Consider the following 22,418-nt stretch of genomic DNA (forward strand, 5'->3'; position numbering starts at 1 on the left):
GATACATCTTAAACTTCTGTTTTTTGGGGTTTTTTTTAATCTTAGAATTTAATCATGCTTTTAGATGTAAAGCACTTTGGACTTCGTTATGTTGTTGTAAAGTGCTATATAAATAAACTTTGATGTGATTTGATTTAACTTGTAGATGCAAATAGAGCAAAACTGGTCCCTATGAGTCCTAAATTCTCTATAATAAAGGCTCGGTCTTACTAAACATCAATTTGGGTAACATCCAACTTCTCTATGTGCGTCAGAAACGGTTTCCATATATCGCAGAATTTCTGAACACACCCTCTGGTAGGATAGCGGACTTTCTCTAGTGTCAGCTGGTGTAAAAGGTCACTGATCCACATCTTAAAGCACAGGTGTCAAACATGCGGCCCGAGGGCCAAATCTGGCCCGCCAAAGGTTCCACTCCGGCCCGCAGGATGAAAGTGCAAAAATTAACCCGAACAGTCAAGGTTGTCAAAATCATTTTGGTTCAGGTTCCACATACAGACCAATGTGATCTCAAGTAAAAATAACAACACAATAACCCATAAATAATGACAACTACAAATTTTCTTTGGGAAAAATTATGTGGAAAAAATTTAAGTGAAAAAAACAACAACATTACACTGTGAAAATATTTACATTTACAAAACTATTCTTTCACAATAAATTGCAAATAAATACATAAATAAAAACAAAGATGAACAACCCCAAATGTGCAACTTCAACAATATTCTACCTGTTACTAAATGTTTTGTATATTTATAGATCCACTGGGATCTGTAGTTGTGTTAATAATAGGAGATAGAATATTGTAGAAATTGTTCAAATTTTAGTTCCAAACCCCAAAATTGTAACAATATTCTGCCTGTTACCAAATGCTTATGGAACACTGTGTGTAAATGTACATGTATAAATAATAAGTTGAGGCAGAATATTGATAAAATTGCGCTAATTTTTCAAACGAAATTTCTGTTTTTTCAGGTTATTCACATCTTTTTTGTAAAATGTAAATATTTTCGTAATTTAATTGGAGGTTTTTTGTACTAAAACAAAAAGAAAAACTTGGATTTGTTATTATTTATAGGTTATTAAGTCATTAGTTTACTGGTCTGGCCTGCTGCAGATCAAATTGGGCTAAATATGGAACTGAACCAAAATGAGTTTGACAGCCCTGTCTTAAAGGTTGGAGGGTGTTTCTCCTTCCACCTACGAAGTATTAATCGTCTGGCAATGAGAGGCAAAGGCTATCAAATTCTTTGTGTGTCTGTTGTGATGAATGATTTGTGAACTTATTCCGAATTTCGCAGACTGGACGAGTCTGACAGAGGTTTGGTTGGTTTCATTAAGTAAAACCTGAATGTGGCCTGTGTTTCTATTCAGCAACAACAGGAGCTTCTGGCAGCGAAACGGCAGCAGGAGCTGGAACAGAAGAGGAAACTGGAACAACAAAGACATGAAGAACAGGAGAAGCAGCGTCTGGAGCAACAGCTGCTGCTGCTGAGGAACAAGGAGAAAGGCAAAGAGAGTAGGCTGTGCATCACACCTTCATAAGCAGACACACCCTGGTCCTGTTCACAGCTGAAACTGAAGCCTGTGCTGCTGTGTGTTCCAGGTGCCATCGCCAGTACGGAGGTGAAGCTGAAGCTGCAGGAGTTCCTTCTGAGCAAGAAAGACCCCAGTACTGGTGGACTGAACCATTCCTTCTCCCCAAAGTGCTGGTGAGGAATGTGGACAACTACACACACACACACACACACACACACACACACACACACACACACACACACACACACATTTGTCTTATGTCTTAAATATAAACTGAAGTGACGCAGCTTGTTGCTGAGGCATAAGTTCTTATAATGAGGCATGATGAAATTAAAACTGTGAGAGTTGGATTTAGTTTTTGGGTTTCCGATCAAGGTTATTATCGTCAACGAAAACTAACGAAATGACAAAAACTAGAACTGTAAAATCATTTTCGTTAACTTATTCGAAATAAATGAAAACTGTAATTTAAAGAAAAAAACGATAACTAACTGAAACTGTATTGTGTGCTAACAAAACTAATTAAAATGTATAAAATCTATGGATAAAATTCCCTTCGTTTTTGTCTTTGTCAATGTCGGATTGATACGAAATCAATTTATTTCGCTCTAGCAATTTTAGCTAGTGGCACCATACGACACTTCATGGTCTGTCACTTGTGTTCACTTGTGGTTTCCAGTCGTCTTCTGGTCCCCACTCTACCTGGAAACATGGAGACTAAAGTTGGGAGAAAGCAGCAGAGTCCTGTCTGGGATTTATTTGAATTTGACAGTGAAAAAGAGAAAAGATACGACAAAAGTAAAATTAATACTAAAACTAAGCATTTAGAAAATAATGAAAACTAATAAAAACTAGCGAACCTGCTCTAAAAACGAATTAAAACTAACTGAGGTAGAGAAAAAAAAGTCCAAACTAAATAAAACTAAACTATAATGAAAAATCCAAAACCTTGTGTCCGATCAAATCCTGTTTCAAACTCAAACCTTGTGTCAGTCGTCTGAGGGGAAGTGTAAATACCTGTCTCATGTATGAAATCAGTGCTAGTAATATATTGTCAACACTTCCAGCATGGCACATGTGAATCATGAACATGATGGAAACAGCTTTCAGCACCACACGGTTACTAAAAGGACACAGAAACACTCTCTAGTCATATTAAAAGCACTACATGTAACTTAAATGAAGAAACCGACATGTTTTGATCATTTTTTCCTCTGCCTTCAGTGTAATTAGCTTCTTTGCCTCTTCATCTCCTCTAGATAATGTTAGTTTAAAACATGGAGTCATGGATGGAACAACCACACAGACTCCAGTAGAATCACATAAGCATAAGCATTTGCAGATGTTACATATATTTTATTTTATTTTTCTTTCTTTATTTATTTCCAACGTGCAAAGAAACAAAATAAAGCAAAATGAAGCAAATTAAAACAAAAACAAAATAACAATTAAATGAACAGAATCTGTCTTCAAGTACGTGCAAGTCTGAACTTTGCTTGGTCGAATATCATCTGTTAAGACTCAAGAACTGTGTTCTTTATCAGTCGTTATGTACAAGTGTATGAATTAGTCCAGTTAAATACTCCTGTCATCCATCCTGCACAGGCTGAACAAACATTAACACATTCTTCTTATCATACGACTAGGACTAAGAGACAAATAAAAAAGGAAAATTAAGATTTGAAAACTGAGAAACAGAAAGATAAATAGAACACTACAAACTGTCCTTTAAAAAATATGAATAACACGAACAATCTGAAATTTCGTCAGTGCAGTTTTAACAGTATTCTGCCACAGTTTATCATTTATACATGTACATTCCAACTTACAGATCACAGTGGGTCTACAAATACACAAAACATTCAGTAACAGACAGAATATTTTTAAAATTGCACTAATTTTTCTGAAGAAATTTCAGGTTGTTCAACACTTTCATGCAATTTTACCTTTAAAACACAGAGACAAATTTGGAGGTGTCATCATTTATAGGTTATATGTTATTATTTTACTGATCGGACCCATTTATGGTCATATTGGTCTGTATGTGGAACCTGAACTAAAATGATTGTTAATATCTTCGGTGTAATTTTTGCATTTCATAAATACCATCCCATGGGCCAGCACGGACCTTTTTGCGGGCCAGTTTTGGCCCGTGGGCCGTATGTTTGACACTGCTTTACACTAAAGATAACTGAGTGACCAGTAATTTGACACATTCCACTGAAAAGGTCCAGGGTTATTTTAGTGGTGTCACAAAAACAAAGAGTGGAAGTGTGTCACTGACTCACAACATCAAAACACAATGGTTTTGTTCACTGTCAGGACTTCAGGATTGTTCTACAGTTATACAGGAGGAAAGACAAACATGCACATGACATGTACACACTGGCAGAAACAGGAAATAACTCCAAAGGCTTTCTAGGAAATGAAGGAAATGACTAGAAGACTGAAGTAAGAAGGCAGATGGATGACAGCGTTACCGCGGCAACGCCTCCAGATACATACATGTACTTTATTTATCAAACTGGGCAATGACTAGGCCTGTAACGGTACACATACTGAACCAGTTCAGTACACACCCGTTCAGTTCAGTGCACAGCTGTACCCAAACGGCACAGTATGTTGAGAAAAAGAAAAAGGAATGAAAGACGTTGTTCGATGCAGAACTTTAAATACGCACAGTTCCACATGGACATATTGAAATTAGTGCACAATGACCCAAATATGAAATAGCAACTGATATAAGGTTAAAAAAAACCCACAACAAATATGATGTGAACCTGGAAGGAAGAGATTGAAGACCCTCCACCTTCATTACAGTCCTGTTTGGGATCACTGAGGGTTCAGGTGACAGACAAGAACGAGGAAAGAGAAGATAAGACGAACGCTGTTTGGCCCCTAGGAACTATGGTAGTTCTGAACACTTAAACTAGCTCTGTCTGTCTGTCTGTCTCTCACACACACACACACACACACACACACACACACACACACACACGCTGTGTAATAGACGAATAGAATCCAGGAATTGGACGTTGAAAGTATGTAAAGTTTCATGTTCGTTTCATGCCAGCATTAGTTATGTTAGATGTGGACCGACATATATAACTGCCCAGCCCCCCCCCCCAAAAAAAACCTTTGTGTTTTTGACAAATTGCACCCTGTACACACACACACACAAATACACAAAGTGGTCTTAACACTTGCCGTCGTAAACTAAATAATTAGGTTAATTTTGTGGTCAGTGTTTCTCTTCAGTTTGTTTAAACAGAATCCCAGTTTGTCCTCTTCTTCATGTTGCACTTGATGTGGATTTTTTTGTTGTTATTTTTCTGCAGAATGTGAACTGACAGAACTGTGATTAGATTTTAGTTGTTTATTCAAAACTCCCTTTCAGGGAAAAGTGCAATACTAATGTTTAAAATACATTTAGTAATATTTTATTTGTTTTATTTTCTATTTGATTTATAGCAGCAGAATTATATTATTCCTGTTTTTCTATATTCTATTGTCTCCAAAAATTGGGGGGAAAATGTTCCAAAGTTCATAATTAATGCATTAAAGACATTTTGAGGGGTTTTCTTTCTTCCCGTACCGAACCGAAAAAAAAAAAAAATCAAAAAACGTGGCTTTGAAAACTGAAAACTTACTGATCCGAAAATTTTGTGTACCGTTACAGGCCTAGCAATGACACAACTGTACTGTTGGAAGGCTGATCTGTGTGTGTTTGTGTGTGTGTGTGTGTGTGTGTGTGTTTGTGTGTGTGTGTGTGTGTGTGCAGGGGAGCCCAGCACACATCCCTGGAGCAGAGTTCTCCTCCACAGAGTAACACCCCTGGGACCCCACCTTCATATAAACTGCCCCCTCTACTGGGCAACTATGAGGGCAAAGACGACTTCCCACTGCGCAAGACGGGTAAGAAAGACACACACACACACACGGACGATGTGTGTGTTTGAAGGGAGAGGGAGAGCTTCTTCCCCTGTTGTGTAAAAGTAGTTTGACGAGTTGTTATGTGGAGGTGGAGTGTCATTATGTATACATATATATATGTGTGTGTGTGTGTATGTGTGTGTCTGTGTGATGACTCGGTGTGATGACTCGGTGTGACTCACCAGGGAAGCGGTAGCCCAAAGCTACAGATAAAACACACATACACACAGTTTTTGCTCATCTCTGTGAATGGCAGTGGGCAGTGCTCACAAGGCCTTATATAACTCAAACGCTGTCGGTGTTTGTGATGGAAAACAGATTTAAAATCTGTGGTTTAAATACATTTCTAAAGTCCATTTCCACACACATGTATTTCCTTGTTACACACCAAACTTTTGTTTAGAGCAGGGTATTGAACTAAAATGAGTAGAGGTTCACAGAGGCAGCCCTGTTGGACTCCAAACAGTTATGGGTGTATGTGGGTTTATGGGTGTTTCCAGTTTCAAACCTTCACTAAAGGTACCTGGGTTTGAATAGTGCTTGTGTCCTGCAGGATAATTTGACAAAAATACACCAGTCATTCATAAAAATTCAACGAATGATATGAAAAGGAAGCATGAGGGTTTGAGTTTATGATTCATGAATGACTAAAGTACAGATGGTCAGAGTCAGAAACATGTAAGAATGAACAGAAAACACAGGATTTATGACATGAAGCAACAATAACATTATAATGGGTCACCAACATGGCTGAAGGGTTAGAGGGTTTGAGTTAGGGGGTTTGAGTTAGCCCAGGGTTAGGGTTAGCCCATGGTTAGGGGGTCAGGGTTAGGGGTTAGGACAGTGGTTCCCAACCTTTTTTGGTTTGCAACCCCATTTTAACAGCAAATTTCTGACAACCCCAGACATTCAAAACGGAGACAATTTTTTTGCAAAAATTAATTAGTTTTTGATCCTGTAATAGTTTTCTATACTATGTTTCAAATCCAGGTTAATTTTAGAGGACATTTAGTCTATATAATGTATATTATTGTGGACAGAGGCAGTAAATCCAGGTGTAGATTACTGCACAAAGGGAGAATTGGATTTTCCTTGGTCAGGATATGTACAGTCAGTCCAGCTGTGATTTACAAGGAGGACAATTAATACTGAACAAACAAGAACTGAAACTATGAATTATGGAAGAGCTGCAGCATCTGAAACTGACCACAATGAACAATGGACAGATAAACAGAACCACAGAGAAACAGAACCACACATAAACAGAACCCCAGTGCTGCAGTTTCACACTCACAGTTTGTCTGATTTGGATTGGGATTGGCTCTGTCAACTCAACACAGATTTTTTTCTTAAGTTCTGATTTTTATTTTTATCAATTACTAGAAATTTCAGGCGACCCCACGTAGGGTCCCGACCCCAAGGTTGAAAAACACTGGGTTAAAGGTTACTCCCATTTGGATGTAAAATGACCGTCGTGTGTGTTTCTGTGGTCCAGTGTCGGAGCCCAACCTGAAGGTGCGTTCACGGTTGAAGCAGAAGGTGGCGGAGAGGCGGAGCTCACCTCTACTACGCAGGAAGGACGGAACGGTCATCAGCACATTTAAGAAAAGAGCCATAGAGATATCAGGTAAAAACACACACACACACACTCACACGTTATGTGAATTCTATTATATACATTATTTTCTAAATGACCTTAAAGGTTAAACCCTGTGTGTGTGTGTTTGTGTGTGTGTATGTGTTTGTGTGTGTGTGTGTCTCTCCACCAGTGTCGTCTCTCTGTAATAGCGCCCCAGGTTCAGGTCCCAGCAGCCCCAACAGCTCCAACAGCGCCATCGCCAACGGCAACACAGGATCAGTACCCAACATACAGACAGAGGTAACACACACACACACACACACACAGGTTCAGATCCAACAGACACATAGAATCACACTCGGCTCAGCTGAATAAGTATGTGTTTAGGGCAGAATGGACCAAACTGATCAAAGGCTCGTTGTTGTGTGAGATGACGTTGAAGAAACCAGACAGAACATTTCACCGCTGTAGACCTGGAATATTCACAGCATTTGTGCCCGTTTGACCCTGATCCAGTTTAAAGATGTATTCAGATATGTCACTGTTCAAAGACGAGGCTGACACAGATTCTTCCAAATACAGACGTTTGTGACAGATGTTTGTGGACGCTCACCCTGGAATCTTACATGTGTTTTTTCTTGTCCAGTCCTGACACATTTTTGACTAATTTATTTCAACACTATGTCCAAGGGATTTTCAAAAACTGTCGACACTTCACCACGCATTGGAATTTTTGGTCTTCCGGAACCATATACCTGATACTCTACTAAAGAATTGGAAGTAATAGCTTTTATTAGAATTAGAAACATGAAGTCGGACAGTGTAGAGCAGTTTAACTCAGACATTAGTTCTTATGAAATGTGTTCCCAGGCAGCCACGCTCTAGATCAGGGGTGTCAAACATGCGTCCCAGGGGCCAAATGCATCCCCCCCAAAGGTTCCAATCTGGCCCCTGGGATGAATTTGCAAAGGGCAGAAGGCTGTGGAACTCATTTTAGTTCGAGTTCCACATGCAGACCAATATGATCTACAGTCAAATAATAACATAATAACCTACAAAAGAGAATGACTCCATATTTTCTTCTCGGTTTGATTTGAAAAAAATATTACATTACGCCTATAAATAATGACAACTTTGTTTTAGTGCAAAAAATAACATTAAATTATGAAAAATATTTACATTTACAAACTGTTCTGTAACAATAAAATGTGAATAATCTGAACAAATATGAACAACCTGAAATGTCTAAAGAAAATTCTGCACAATTTGAACTCTTTTCTGCCTGTTCCTCAGTGTTTAGTGTCTTTGTAGATCTGATCCAGAATGCACATGGACTAATGATAAGTTGAGGCAGAATATTGTTAAAATTGCACTTATTTTTCTTAAGAAATTTCAGTTTTTTCAGGTTATTCACATCTTTTTTCTTTGGATAGTTTATAAAAGTAAGTATTTTCATAATTTAATGAGGTTTTTTTTGCACTAAAACAAAGACATAAATTTGCACTTGTCATTATTTATAGGTTATTCTGTTATTATTTTATTGGTTCAGCCCACTGGAGATCAAATCGGGCTGAATGTGGAACCTGAAAGAAAATGAGTTTGAGAGCCCTGCTCTAGACAGAGGATTCAGATAGAGCACTGGGCTGTGTTTTCATTAGTGATCACAGTAGATGTTAAAAACAACGGTTACCATAGCAACCTGGATGAAGTGACCCTGTTTCAGAATACCCTTTTCCAGCTCCTGCCAAAGCCTCCGCTGTAAACATGAACTAAGCATTTTATCTGTCTGTGTCTGTCTGTCTGTCTGTCTGTCTGTCTGCCTGCAGCTGAGGTCTCTGCACCAGACCCTGGGGGCTGATGGGACATTGAGTCCTCTGAGTCTGTACACGTCTCCTTCCCTGCCCAACATTTCCCTGGGTCTGCCTACCAACACACACATCACGGTACAGTGACTGCACCAATATACACACACACACACACACACACACACACTCACACACACACACACAGTCATTAGTGTTGACTGATGGTAAATCTGTATAAACCACAGGTGTCAAACATGCGGCCCGGGGGCCAAATTCGGCCCACCAAACGGTCCAGTTTGGCCCCTGGGGTGAATTTGTGAAATGCAGAAATTACACTGACGATATTAACAATCAAGGATGTTAGAATCATTTTAGGCCAATTCAATCTCAAGTGGGTCAGAGCAGTAAAATACGATCATAATAACCTAGAAATAATAAAAACTCCAATTTTTTTCTCTTTGTTGTAGTGTAAAAAAAAAGGTAAAATTACACAAAAATGTTTACATTTACAGACTAACCTTTTGCAAAATATATGAATAGCCTGAACAAATATGAACTATCTGAAATGTCTTAATTGTAATATGTGGAATTTTAACAATATTCTGCCTGTTACTAAATCTTTAAGTTGTGATGCACATGTATAAATGATCAACTTAAGCGTAATATTGTTAACATTGCACTTTTTTTCTGAAGAATTTTCAGGTTGTTCATATTTGTTTTATTATGTTCAAGTACGGTTCATAGGTTTAAACATTTTCATAATGGAATTTTACTTTTTTCACTCAAAAACATAGAGAAAACTTTGGAGATGACATTATTTATAAGTTCTTATCCTATTTATATCATTTTTCTGGTTCGGCCCACTTTAGATTATATTAGGCTGTATGTGGCCCATAAATTTTTCTCCTGTAGTGTAAAAAAATAGTAAAATTACATAAAAATGTGTACATTTACAGACTAGCCTTTTGCAAAAAAAAAATGTGAATAACCTGAGATTTCTTAAAAGAAGTATGTAGAATTTTAACAATATTCTGCCGTTTATTAAATGTTTTGTGTATTTGTAGATCCACTGTGATCTGTAAGTTGTGATGCACATGTATAAATGATAATCTACGGTGTAATATTGTTAAAATTGCACTGATTTTTCTTAAGAATTTTCAGGTTCATATTTGTTCATGTTTTGTTCAAGTACGGTTTGTAGATGTAAACATTTTCATTACAGAATTTGACTTTTTTCACTCAAAAACAGAGAAAAATACTTTGGAGTTGACATTATTTATAAGTTCTTATCCTGTTATTTATATTATTTTACTGGTTCGGCCCACTTTAGATCATATTAGGCTGAATGTGGAACTGAACTAAAATGAGTTTGACATCCCTGGTAAACGGACTGAAAGACACTCGATAACAAACACTATTTACACATGGAAACAAGCTTCATTCCATAGAAAATGAACAGAAACTATAAAAGAAGCATTATTTGTTCAGGGACATGATAATAATGTATATGTGTTGAATTACTGAAGTTACCAAATAACTTAACAGCGTGTCCTGGGACCTGGATAAGAGGATGAAAATGGACGAAGAAGGCATTTTAGTTGAGTTTATAAGCCCATAGTTTAGCCTCCTGAGACCCAGCTATGGGCTTTCTGTCCATATTTGTGGACAAGAGTTTCACAACTTTATACAAAAAAAGAAAAGAAAACTGTCTACCACAAAGGACATTCCATAAAAGTTTTAAAACTGCATCTGAAAAAACTTGCATCATGATGTTTCCAATATAGGCACTTATTTAATAAAAAATTTAAAAAGCTGGCACTTTGCTGACATTTCCTGGCTCTCAGGAGGTTAGAGACTTAAATGTCATATGTATAATGTCATTGTTTAAATGGTTTTAGTGTTAGGTTCATGTGTTTGGGTTGTCAGTTTTGTCAGGTGCAGTACGGTTCATTATAGCTCAGTGTAGTTCAGTATTCAGCCTCCCCTACTGTGTTTGTGACATCCATGTGTAACATAACCTATACTGCCACCTTCGGGTGACTAAATGAAGCCTACTTTATTTGCTTCAAACCTGTTGCATCTATAATTTCTATTTTTTAAACGGATGCACCGAGGACATCGGTATGGGTCAGTTTTTTGTTTTTTTTTTAAGTTCTTTGTTTATTTGGAAAAGCAGTTATTACAAAACTTCCCTTATGGGTACAATTCAATTTCTACACGTCAAATGGAAAAAAGATGCTAATCCAAGATTTTAGTCAAATACAGAACAAATAAAATAAAGAAAGAAAGAATAATGGGCTGGGAGAGAGGGCTTGCTCCACTACTTCATCAACAAGATAAGACACATTAAGGCGTGTATGTTTACATTAACCTAAAACAGATTCACATCACCGATGTATTCATTTCACATCCATTACAAATTTAACATGGTATGTCCATTTCGACCAAATAATGAAAAAAGATTCCTTTTGACCCTTGAAACAAAATGTTAACTTCTCCAGAATGTAAATGTCCTGTACAATGTCGATCCATTCTTCTGTTGTGGGTGCTTCAGGTTTTAACCATTTTCTAGTGATAGTCTTTTTACTCGCTGCCAAAAGCATTAACAACAGTTTTTTATCTTTCAGAGTCCAGTCCTCACATGAAGTATCTCCTAAATACAGGGTTTCACATTTACAAGGAATTTTTTCAGTAAAAATGTTATTTAAATGTTCACACAGCTGTTCCCAAAATGGTTTGATCACTGGACAACTCCAGAAAATATGATAGTGATTGGACTATGGGTCCATGTTTGTCTCTTTGGGTCCATGTTTGTCTCTTTGGGTCCATGTTTGTCTCTTTGTTTTTCTGCCTTTGGCCAGTTGGATGACATTTACTGTTAACAGGAGCTGTTGTTCCTTCTGGTCTCTGTAGGAACATTCTTTTCAGTCATTTGACCCGCAGCTTCAGTCCAAATCAGTTCTGTTTCATTATCCAAAGTCTAGTTGTAAATGTTCAACATGAACCCTGCGGTGTACTGAACTACACACATACAGCAGGTGTCAACAGTGTTCCGTAGTTTACTGAAGTTTGTTGATATTTGGGTTCTTCTCTGAAACTGGTCCCTAAAGCAGGACAGAGGGGCTAATAATTCAAACCAGATGCAGGCGAATGTTATGAAGCAAGTTTGGAAGCACTTTGGGTCTATTTTAAAAATAAATATTTACTGAGATAAAAGACAAACTATTTTTTCAGATAAAACACATTTTTATTTGACGCTCATACATAAATCCGCATGTAACACAGACACCAGGTTTCTATTAGGAACTCCCACGTCTTTTTCTGTCAGGTTTTTTTCCAATCCCCACACTATTACACAAGGCAAATCCACAGACAACTCAGTGATATCGGAGTTTTCCCCTGAAATTAGGACTAGTACAGTGATGATTCTACATGCAATGATTACCCCGACGAAACCAAGGGAAAAAGGACACCAAAATTACACACTACTGTTTTTTCAAATATCTCTTTATTCTCTCACGGGTCCATTTTGGGAACTGAAATAAATATTCAAGGCAGAGTGTTTGACAAAAATGACCACTGTTGCAAAGTCATTCACGATTTATTTATGTTTAAATGTTCAGGTTAGGTATGTAACACCAGTGGACACGATGGGTTCCACACCAAACCTGGAATGAGACTGAGATCGATGAAAAACCCACGTGTAGATTAAAAAAACCACTAGGATTGACACATTTAACACAGTGTCTTTATTTAGAGTCTATAGAAGACTATTTACACACATGTTTACATATCTAATGCACAATGTCCATATTTGGGTCCTATTTTTGGACCCAATATTTGATTATAAGTTCATTAATTATGGGATGGCTCAGAGGAAGAGGATGTTGTTTGTGCATTTCTCTGAGGTCATCATTAGGTCCATCCTGGGGTTAAATCTGTCCACATTTACCTTTTATTATTGGGTCTAAAAAGATGGAAAAGTGACAGATACTAAAATAAACCCAGTTTCATGGACAGACCCATTTAATTTTCATTTTCAAAGTTTTCTTGGTACATGTATGTGCAAACATGTCTGACACACTGCCTGGCCAGAAAAAAAAAAAAAAAAAAAAAAAAGTCGCACATGCAATATTTGACTCCACCCCCTTTGGTTTGGATTACAGGAGACATTCACTGTCACATCTGTTTTGCCACATGGTGCTTATGTCATGTCACAATAAGGTTCATAATACTTTTTATTCATAGTTGCAATAATTTTTGATTTTTGATGTTGTAGAATCGGACCGACGAATCAAGTCTTCATCATATCCCTCATTAGAGTCTGGACTTTATCCATGTGTAAATGATGTCTGATTCTCCTGAACCATTCTGTCACAGGCCTGATGATCCTGATCAGTCCTGTCATTGTCCTGTCTTTTGGACTTTAAGACATGATAGGACCCTGACTGCATCAGGTAGAGTTCAATAACCTGTTCCAGCTGAAACATTGTGAACCACTGCAGTACTGACTCATGGAAGGATCGGAACTGTTTGTTTAGTTCAGTCAAGTGAATGTCTCCTGGAATCCAAACCAAAGGTGGTGCACTCAAATACTGCATGTGTGACTCTTCTTTTGGCCGAGCAGTGTATAATGATAACATATATCAATAAAGTTTATCTTATCTTATACAGTATACTGTGTCCAGAGGACGCTCCATGTGTTTAAAATGGTCCCACTTATTCTTATGAACACAAATGAGATCAAATCAAATCTGAACTGGATTCTGTGATGTAACATTGTTAGTAATATAATAAAAAAACAAAAAACCTAACCCTTTATGTTCTACCTTTTCTTCAGCCCTCTCAGAAGCTGTCTACTCAGCAAGAGGCGGAGCGTCAAGCCATCCAGTCGCTTCGAGGGGGCGGGGCTTTAACAGGGAAGTTCCTGTCCACGTCTTCCCTACCTGCAGGTGAACTGTTACAGTTCAAGTCATTTGTTTGTCATTTGTCATTTGTTTAGTTCTTGTAATATTTTATATATTAATGTGTCTCCTGTCCTCATTGGTCTTTCAGGTGTTGGCCATGACGTGGAGACTCCGCCCCCCAGTTCGCATTCAGCCCATTCCTCTTTGTTACAACACGTGCTACTGCTGGAGCAGGCCAGACAACAGACCGCTATGCTAGCTGGTACACAGACACACACCGTTAGCATCAATGGACGACAACCATGACTTTAAAGGACTTAACCAGACAATAAGCACCTAACCTTATCTGAAAAAGATCCAATTCACTCCCATAAGAAAAAAAAATCACATCTCATTGTTTAATGAATGATTCTTTTGGATTTTAATACGTTTTAGTTGATTTTAATGCTTTTCGGGTACTTGCTCACTGGTTTGGTCTGACTGTCTGAACCTCTCTTTACTGAATAAAACACAGTTCTACTATATTTGTGTTTAAAATGTTCCACAAACCATCAGTGAATTCACTTTTACAGATGTCTCATGAAGTTTACCAGTACTTTATTAGAACCAGGTCTATTAGCATCCCATAGATACATTAGCTGATATTATCATTCATTCAGTTTTGGATTTTTAACCCTTAACGGTCTGTTAGGCCAAAGCTAAAGCTGCTTAATGTACTTATACATGACTGTAAAGAAACGCGAATGTACATTATGTGTTAGCATTTAGCATCGTCAGCAGTTAGGTTGGTGACATCTCACTGTCCATTAGTCACACTTTCAGAGTGTTGTTTTTTTTCCCTGACAAACAGGTCTGCTATAGTTGTGGTTTAGCCATAACACTAACCAGGCTGACAAAAACATTTGTTATTCAGTTGTTTTTATGACCTTCAGCCGTTTTTAGTTACCCTCTAATAACCTGCATTAGCTAATACTGATGTTTGTGTTATACAGTATGGTACATCAGATAGTGTGTTTTTTGTGGATTATGTAAAGTTACTTTTATCAAACTCCTCCTGAGATATAACTAGAAGGTGATATTATTTTATATTACTTTTTGCCATTTAATTAAATTAAACATTGAGCAATTATTAGCTGTGAGGTTATTTTTTGCAGTAAGTTAGTGTTAGCATTAGCTCAGCCAGTTCCAGCCCATAAGGCTTGTCTAAATTTGGACAAGAGGGGATCATAGGATCGTAGTACTGACACTTAGGACCAAAATGGTCAAATCAAAGCCTCAAAATCATTCACAAACAAACGGTTTTATTTAATGAGTTGTTTTTGTTTTTTTTTATGTCTCTCCCTTCGTTCAGTTCCCATGTACAACCAGTCGCCGCTGGTCACAGCAGAGAGGGGCGTGTCCAGTGGCATACGGTCTGTCAACAAGCTGCCGCGCCATCGGCCACTGGCCCGTACCCAGAGTGCACCTCTGCCCCAGTCTCCCCAGGCCCTACAGCAGCTCGTGGTCCAACAACAACACCAGCACTTCCTAGAGAAACACTACAAAGTACAAAAACACACACACACACACACACACCGCTGATCACCATATGTTCACACGCTAACATTACCACATATGTGTATAGATGCTGTCAAAGGGGGCAGAGCTTCCTAGGCCACCACCAACCCATCCAGAGGAAATAGAGGAGGAGCTAACCGAGACCAATGATATGCAGGAGGATGACGGGGGGGTGGGACTCCACAGGTGTAGTATTTCTGAAAACCAATCAGTGAGGAGTCTTCTCTAATTCTTTAGTAGCAAAATTTAAATATTGATATTTGTTTTTTTTTCAACCAATCAGGCTTCAGAAGGAGGGATCTGATGACAGCACACAATCCTCTGAACGCCTTGGCGTGCATGTGAAGGGTGAGGAGGAGCGCGGGGGAGTGCACGTGAAAGGAGAAAGCACAGAGAGCGAGCTGGACGAAGAGGAAGAGGAGGATGACATCATTCAGCTGAGAGAAGGCGATGAAGAGGAGGGAGGGGGCTACACACAGGTGAGTCCATCACACAGGTGGTGGTGGGGGGGGGGGGGTTCCGTCACACAGGTCACAGGTGGATTGGTCCATCACATGGGTCACAGGTGGGTGGGTCTGCCGCCCAGGTGGGTGGGTCCATCACCTGTCCAGGTCAGTTTATCTCTGAGGACACTGTCAACACTACAGAGGCCTGTGTGTTTTCACAGCGTCATGGCTCAGAGGAGTGAATCATCACACATGCATCATCATCTCCACCTCCTGCTGTTTTCTCTTCACTGTTTGAGCTCTTTGTGCAGATGTTGCTGTGCCTTATCTATGTGACTCATCTCTCCAAACTGTCGGCTCGTTACTTCAGTCCAAACCTGAAATGGCTGCAGGTGTTGCTCGCCCTCCCACTATTGTTTTCACACATAGACTCACACAGAGCGGCTGTGTGTGTGTGTGTGTGTGTGTGTGTGTGTGTGTGTGTGTGTGGTGTTACTTGCAGGTTTTGTCTTATTGTGTTACTCCTTCAGACTAACAGCGTGGTGCTTTAGGAAGCTCTTTATAGACCGTGTCCATTTTTATGAACAGTACATTTTCAATCAGTGGAACCAGTCAATCAAATTGTATTTATATAACGCCAAATCATAACAAAAGTAATGTGATGACACTTTACATATAGAGCTGGAATAAACCAGACTCTTCAACCAATTGACAGACACCAGCAGAATCCTGTTGACTTAAATGGGGATAAAGTCCTCTGCTGTTAAATGACTGTTAATGTTTAAATATGGACTGACCTCTGTTTCTGGCAGTTGAGTGTTTTGGCTTTAAGTCAGTTTGAAGGGAGTTAAATGATCGTTTGCATAACTGTTCAGAATATTCGATGCCAATGTGAGTGATTGAGTCCAACTTGTGTCCATATGAGGCGTCTGAGTGGGTGGACTGGTGTGGACTTTGACTGACAGCTGAGATCTAAACAACCTTTAACTGGAGCTAGGAGGGGTTTGTTAGCGGTGGTTTTAAAAGAGTAACGGCCACATCACGGAGCATTTCAACTGACTAATGTTGACATTTGCAGTGTGATGGGAGATGAAACCATAAATACTGACACTCATTTCCTCGGCTGTGAGGAGGCAGCAGAGATGAGCAGAGAAAGCAGCACTGACTAATGATTACCTTTACATGATTGACAGGACAAACCTGTTAGCAAACAGCTGCCTATAGCTGCCTATCCACAGAAGATAGAGACAAGTAATACTAATACTGATACTAATACTAATACTAATACTAATACTAATACTAACACTAATACTGATACTAATACTGACACTAACACTAATACTAACACTGATACTAATGCTAACACTGATACTAACACTAATACTAAACCTGTTAGCAAACAGCTGCCTATAGCTGCCTATCCACAGAAGATAAAGACAAGTAATACTAATACTGATACTGATAGTAACACTAATACTAACCCTAATATTAATACTAACAGTAATACTGATACTAAACCTGTTACCCAACAGCTGCCTATAGCTGCCTATCCACAGCAGATTCACAGACAAGTAATACTAATACTAATACGTCATTTTCTTGGTCCTCGGTCATTTTCTTGGTTCTTGGTTGTTTTCTTGGTTCTTGGTCGTTTCCTTGGTCATTTTCTTGGTCATTTCCTTGGTTCCTGGTTGTTTCCTTGGTCCTCGGTCATTTCCTTGGTCCTTGGTCATTTCTTTGGTCCTTGGTCATTTCATTGGTTGTTTCCTCGGTCTTTGGTCATTTCCTTGGTTGTTTCCTTGGTCTTTGGTCATTTCCTTGGTCCTTGGTCATTTCCTTGGTCCTTGGTTATTCCCTTGGTCCTTGGTCATTTCCTCGGTCCTTTCCTCAGTCCTCAGTCGTTTCCTTGGTCATATTCCTTGGTCCTTGGTCATTTCCTCGATCCTTTCCTTGGTCCTCAGTTGTTTCCTTGGTCCTTGGTCATTTCCTTGGTTGTTTCCTTGGTCCTTGGTCATTTCCTTAGCCCTTGATTATTCCCTTGGTCGTTGGTCATTTCCTCAGTCGTTTCCTTGGTCCTTGGTCATTTCCTCAGTCATTTCCTTGGTCCTTGGTCATTTCCTTGGTTGTTTTCCTTGGTGCCTGGTCATTTTCTTGGTTGTTTCCTTGGTCCCTGGTCGTTTCTTCAGTCATTTCCTTGGTCCTTGGTTGTTTCCTTGGTCATTTCCTCTGTCCTTGGTCGTTTCCTTGGTCCTTAGTCATTTCCTTGGTTGTTTTCTTTGGTCCTTGGTCATTTCCTTGGTCCTTGGTCATTTCCTCAGTCCTTGGTCATTTCCTTGCTGTATGCGCTGTTAAACCACCATGTAGACATAGACCCATTAGTTTATGCATGGACTGGACTATTTTCCACTCGTCAGCGTTGCCTGAACTTCTTAGAATGTAGCTTTTGTGCTTTTTTAACCCTAACCCACTCTCCGTTGACCTCTATCCCCAAGTTTCCTGAAAAGCAGTAGTTTTTTTCCCAGCCCATCAGGTTGGTGGAGGTACTGAATGATGTCGGTATTTGTGCCTTGAACAGAAGCAGCGTCGGCCTGTGTGGATACTGGTTCCTTCAGGTGGTCTCTGAGTCCAGACCCTTCATACACCACACCACAGCCCAGTCTGAACTCCTGAGCCCTTTTCACTGTGGATGATGAAGGTGCTCGTACTTAAGGGGAAATGCAAAATAGATGAACACATTTGACTTTTTATAAGCTCCCAAGTGCAGGATGAGTCATCAAGCGTTGACATTTTACAGGTGGGATATAAATATGAATATTAAGCGTTACACAACGGCATCATTTTTGCGACAGATATTTGCAGCATGTTGGCGATAACACACACACATCTAAACACATTTCGAAGATGACGACACAAAAGCCTCGCTGCTGGGCATCCAGAAGACACTCACACACACGCACACACAGTTGTTGACGCTTCATTGACATCACCAGCTGGTGACTCAACCACTGGACGCTCCGTTGTGTATGTGTGCACTGGTGTGTGTGTGTTTTAGTGTCCACCCACACATGATGAGTCACCCAGATCACAGCAGGGAGCACAGCAACACTCCTATATATAGACACCACAGCACACACACACACACTACACAACACACACTACACAGCCCAAGACACTGGCGATCACTGAAACTTCAGGAAAGTCAGTCAAAGTGTCAAGACAAAGTAGTCATCACAAAAAGTTTAGGTTCCATGGGCAGATTCATCCTTTCAACTCAGTTCACCTTTAAAACTCGATGTAGAATTAGAAACATCTGTGCAGAGTTTGGATTATTTCTTTTTCTTTTTTTTTCAACTTATTTTTTATTAAAGTTTTCTTGAACTATTACAGTGGAAAGGTGAAACACATATACATTGAGTATTCAACCTTGCAATGAATCATCATGTCCTGGATGTCCTTTAGTAGAAGAAATGGTGGTGGCGTCCTCCTCCTGCCTTCTATAATTTGTCCATTATTAGCTTACCGGCTGATAGGCCGTAAGCTATTGTCATCATCCAGCATCGTCGTCTGTCGTTGTTTGTCGTCTGTTACAAAACTTCCAATCGTCTTTTTCTCCGAAACTACAATTCCAGTTAACTTCGAACTTGGTATACAGCTTCTTTATGATGATGTCAACAGAGTTAGTGAAATTATTTGGATCTGGATCTGATTCTGGATTTGGTGTGACTTTGAAAAAATTCCCCATTATAAGAGATAGGAAGTGGATCGATGCAATAACTCAATAAATATAAAGGATATCAAGTGTAAATTTCTACAGTACAGCCCTGATGGGGAGATGACCAAAACCTAATGGCCACATGCTATGCTAAGTATCAATGATATCAAGCTGGAATTTGAATTTTTTACAGATCTGATTGGAATATGACCAAAACATGGGCTATTTCTGTAACATAATAAATGCACAGAACTGGGTGAGAATAAATGGTATCTGGATACATTTCCCAAAGCTTTGAATTTGGCCGGTAAGCTACAGGACCATTGGTCCTGTTTTTCCCACTTGTTATCAATTGTGACTCTTGCAGTCTCAGTTTGTGTGTCGGTCTCTCCATAACATAGATCTCCTCCACAGTGCACGCCTATGGTCCATGGTCGGAGGTGTTAGTTTGTACCACAGTCTTGTGATGGACTTTTTACTTGCAGATAACAATATTTTATTTAGGTACTGATCCTCTTTTTGTACTACCTCAGCTTTCCAAAGTCCCAAGTACAGTACCTTATAAGATTTGGGTATTTCATATCCTATTACTCCTAGGGGAGTGGTAACAATCCAGCAACCATGCTGGAGATCATGCAGACTCATGGATGTAGACTATACGCATATATTTTGGACTTGCCAAAAGATAAAACCGTACTGGGACAAAATATGGCAGACCTGAAAAAAAATAATGGATAATTTCTAAAGGTGTTCTGTACGCCTGTGTCTGTATCAGTATGGGAGTCTGCCCTTGAAAATCACTGCAGCCTTAACAGTTCTATTCCTCGCATTTATGTCAGCTGTTTTCTCAGGTCATCCTTTGGTTTGTAAAATGTCAGACAGTGTCCATCAGTTTTTCACATTATGTCCTCAAATGTCTTGTTTGGACCACAATGCAACAATGATAGAATTTAGACTTTTTCTTTTAATAGTTGTTAATTTATTGATTAATCCAGTGTTTCCCAACATCACATCACAAATTTCTTTCAACCCCAGACATTCAAAACTGAGACTTTTTTTTTTTTTTGCTAAAATTAATTTGCTTTTGATCATGTAATAGTTTGCTCCACTATGTTGCAAATAAATGTTAATTTTAGAGGACATTGGGGCTATATAATGTATATTATTATGGACGGAGGCAGAAAAGCCAGTTTGAGATTACTGCACAAATTTAGATTTTTATTTTCCAAGGTCAGGATATGTACAGTCAGTCGAGCTTATATTTACAACACTGACAATTAATACAGAACAAACAAGAACTCAAACTATGAATTATGAAAGAGCTGCAGCATCTGAAACCGATCAGAATGAACATTCGACAGATTAGTACCACAGTGCTTCAGTTTCAGCTTCAGTGTTTATCTTATGTTTTATGTATTGTGATTGACTCTCTCAACACACCACTTTTTTTTTTTTTTTAATTAGTAAGTTTTTATTTTCATTTTTATCAATTACTAGAAATTTCAGGCGACCCCACGTGGGGTCCTGACCCCAAGGTTGAAAAACACTGGATTAATCATTGCAGCTGTAAAAGTCCCACTCATTACCTTTATGTAATAATAATGCAAATACACAGTTCAACCAAAAAGACTCCATAATTACTACATTTAACTAAGCTCATAGTTCAGATCCTTTCATTGAATAATTTCTGCAGTTTTTAATGTTTCAGCTGCAACACGTTCTTTAACCCTTTAACTGATGCAGTCGGTTCTTATTCCTTTAACATCCAACAGTTTGACAGAAGCAAAAAGACTGGACTGAGTTTAATGGATAAAGGTCACGTGGTCTGATGAGTCCACAATGACCCTGGTCCAGAGAGATGCAGTGATTACCCATCATGCCTAGTGCCTACAGTACCAGTCCTGTGGGGGCACTGATTACCCATCATGCCTAGTGCCTACAGTACCAGTCCTGTGGGGGCACTGATTACCCATCATGCCTAGTGCCTACAGTACCAGTCCTGTGGGGGCACTGATTACCCATCATGTGTCTATAGTACCAGTCTGTGGGGGCAGTGATTACCCATCATGCCGAGTGCCTCCAATTCAGTCCTGTGGGGGCAGTGATTACCCATCATACCTAGCGTCTACAGTACCAGTCCTGTGGGGGCAGTGATTACCCATCATGCCTAGCGCCTACAGTACCAGTCTGTGGGGACAGTGTTCTGATCTGGGTTTGAAATCCTGGAAGGGCAGTATGGATATAATCACTCAAACTTTATGCATCCATCCTTTTTTAGGTTTTTTAATGACTAAGGCTGTAAGTAATGTATGTGATGGACATTTGACTGTTGACGTCTGTGTGTGGTCGACGTGTGTTGAAGGAGGATCATTCCATCAGTAACAGACATGATGACCATCCATGATGTCATCAACAGACCAAACATGGAGGTTTGGGGTCCTGGCCTGAGAAACTCTGCTTATGTCATCTGTGTCTGAATAATTCTACGTGTGTGTGTGTGTGTGTGTATGTGTGTGTGTGGACAGGAGTGTGTTGGTGTTAAACACACACACACACACACCTCCATGATTCAAATGAATGAACTGCTCTGTTTTATTCTGTGTTATGACTCATAACTCTGGCTCCTCTTCCCATCAGGCCGTGCAGCAGCTGGGCGTGTTCCAGTCGGCGTTGCCCCACAGACCTCTAGGACGAGCCCAGTCATCCCCCGCCACCGCCAACCCCATCAAACACCTCTTCACCACTGGTCAGTGTGTGTGTGTGTGTGTGTGTGTGTGTGTGTGTGTGTGTGTGTGTGAGCATATCTGGTTTGTGATTGGATGACAGTTTCACATTAGCTCAGCTGGTCTAAGCCACTATGCTTGTTGCCTAGCAACAGAGAGCTGAGTGTGAATCAGCTGATGGTTCAGATGAACCAAGTGAACTGAAATATCCCAAATT

General features: G+C 39.4%; 1 protein-coding gene across 4 annotated transcripts in view; it reads left to right on the plus strand.

The window, feature by feature from the left end:
• hdac5 (histone deacetylase 5) overlaps positions 1-22,418 on the plus strand; it is an 80,763-nt gene that overhangs the window by 47,202 nt on the left and 11,143 nt on the right. For 3 of the 4 annotated variants that reach the window (XM_030140363.1, XM_030140364.1, XM_030140361.1), the window contains 12 exons: positions 1,375-1,519; positions 1,607-1,712; positions 5,321-5,454; positions 6,968-7,099; positions 7,242-7,351; positions 8,878-8,994; positions 13,697-13,808; positions 13,912-14,025; positions 15,115-15,308; positions 15,388-15,506; positions 15,604-15,799; positions 22,116-22,224. In XM_030140363.1, the coding sequence (XP_029996223.1) occupies positions 1,375-1,519; positions 1,607-1,712; positions 5,321-5,454; positions 6,968-7,099; positions 7,242-7,351; positions 8,878-8,994; positions 13,697-13,808; positions 13,912-14,025; positions 15,115-15,308; positions 15,388-15,506; positions 15,604-15,799; positions 22,116-22,224 (1,588 nt within the window). The remainder of the gene's footprint in view (positions 1-1,374; positions 1,520-1,606; positions 1,713-5,320; positions 5,455-6,967; positions 7,100-7,241; positions 7,352-8,877; positions 8,995-13,696; positions 13,809-13,911; positions 14,026-15,114; positions 15,309-15,387; positions 15,507-15,603; positions 15,800-22,115; positions 22,225-22,418) is intronic. The other variant, XM_030140362.1, reaches the window with a different exon arrangement.

Source organism: Sphaeramia orbicularis, chromosome 8 (genome assembly GCF_902148855.1).
Source record: "Sphaeramia orbicularis chromosome 8, fSphaOr1.1, whole genome shotgun sequence".
Classification (NCBI taxonomy): domain Eukaryota; kingdom Metazoa; phylum Chordata; class Actinopteri; order Kurtiformes; family Apogonidae; genus Sphaeramia; species Sphaeramia orbicularis.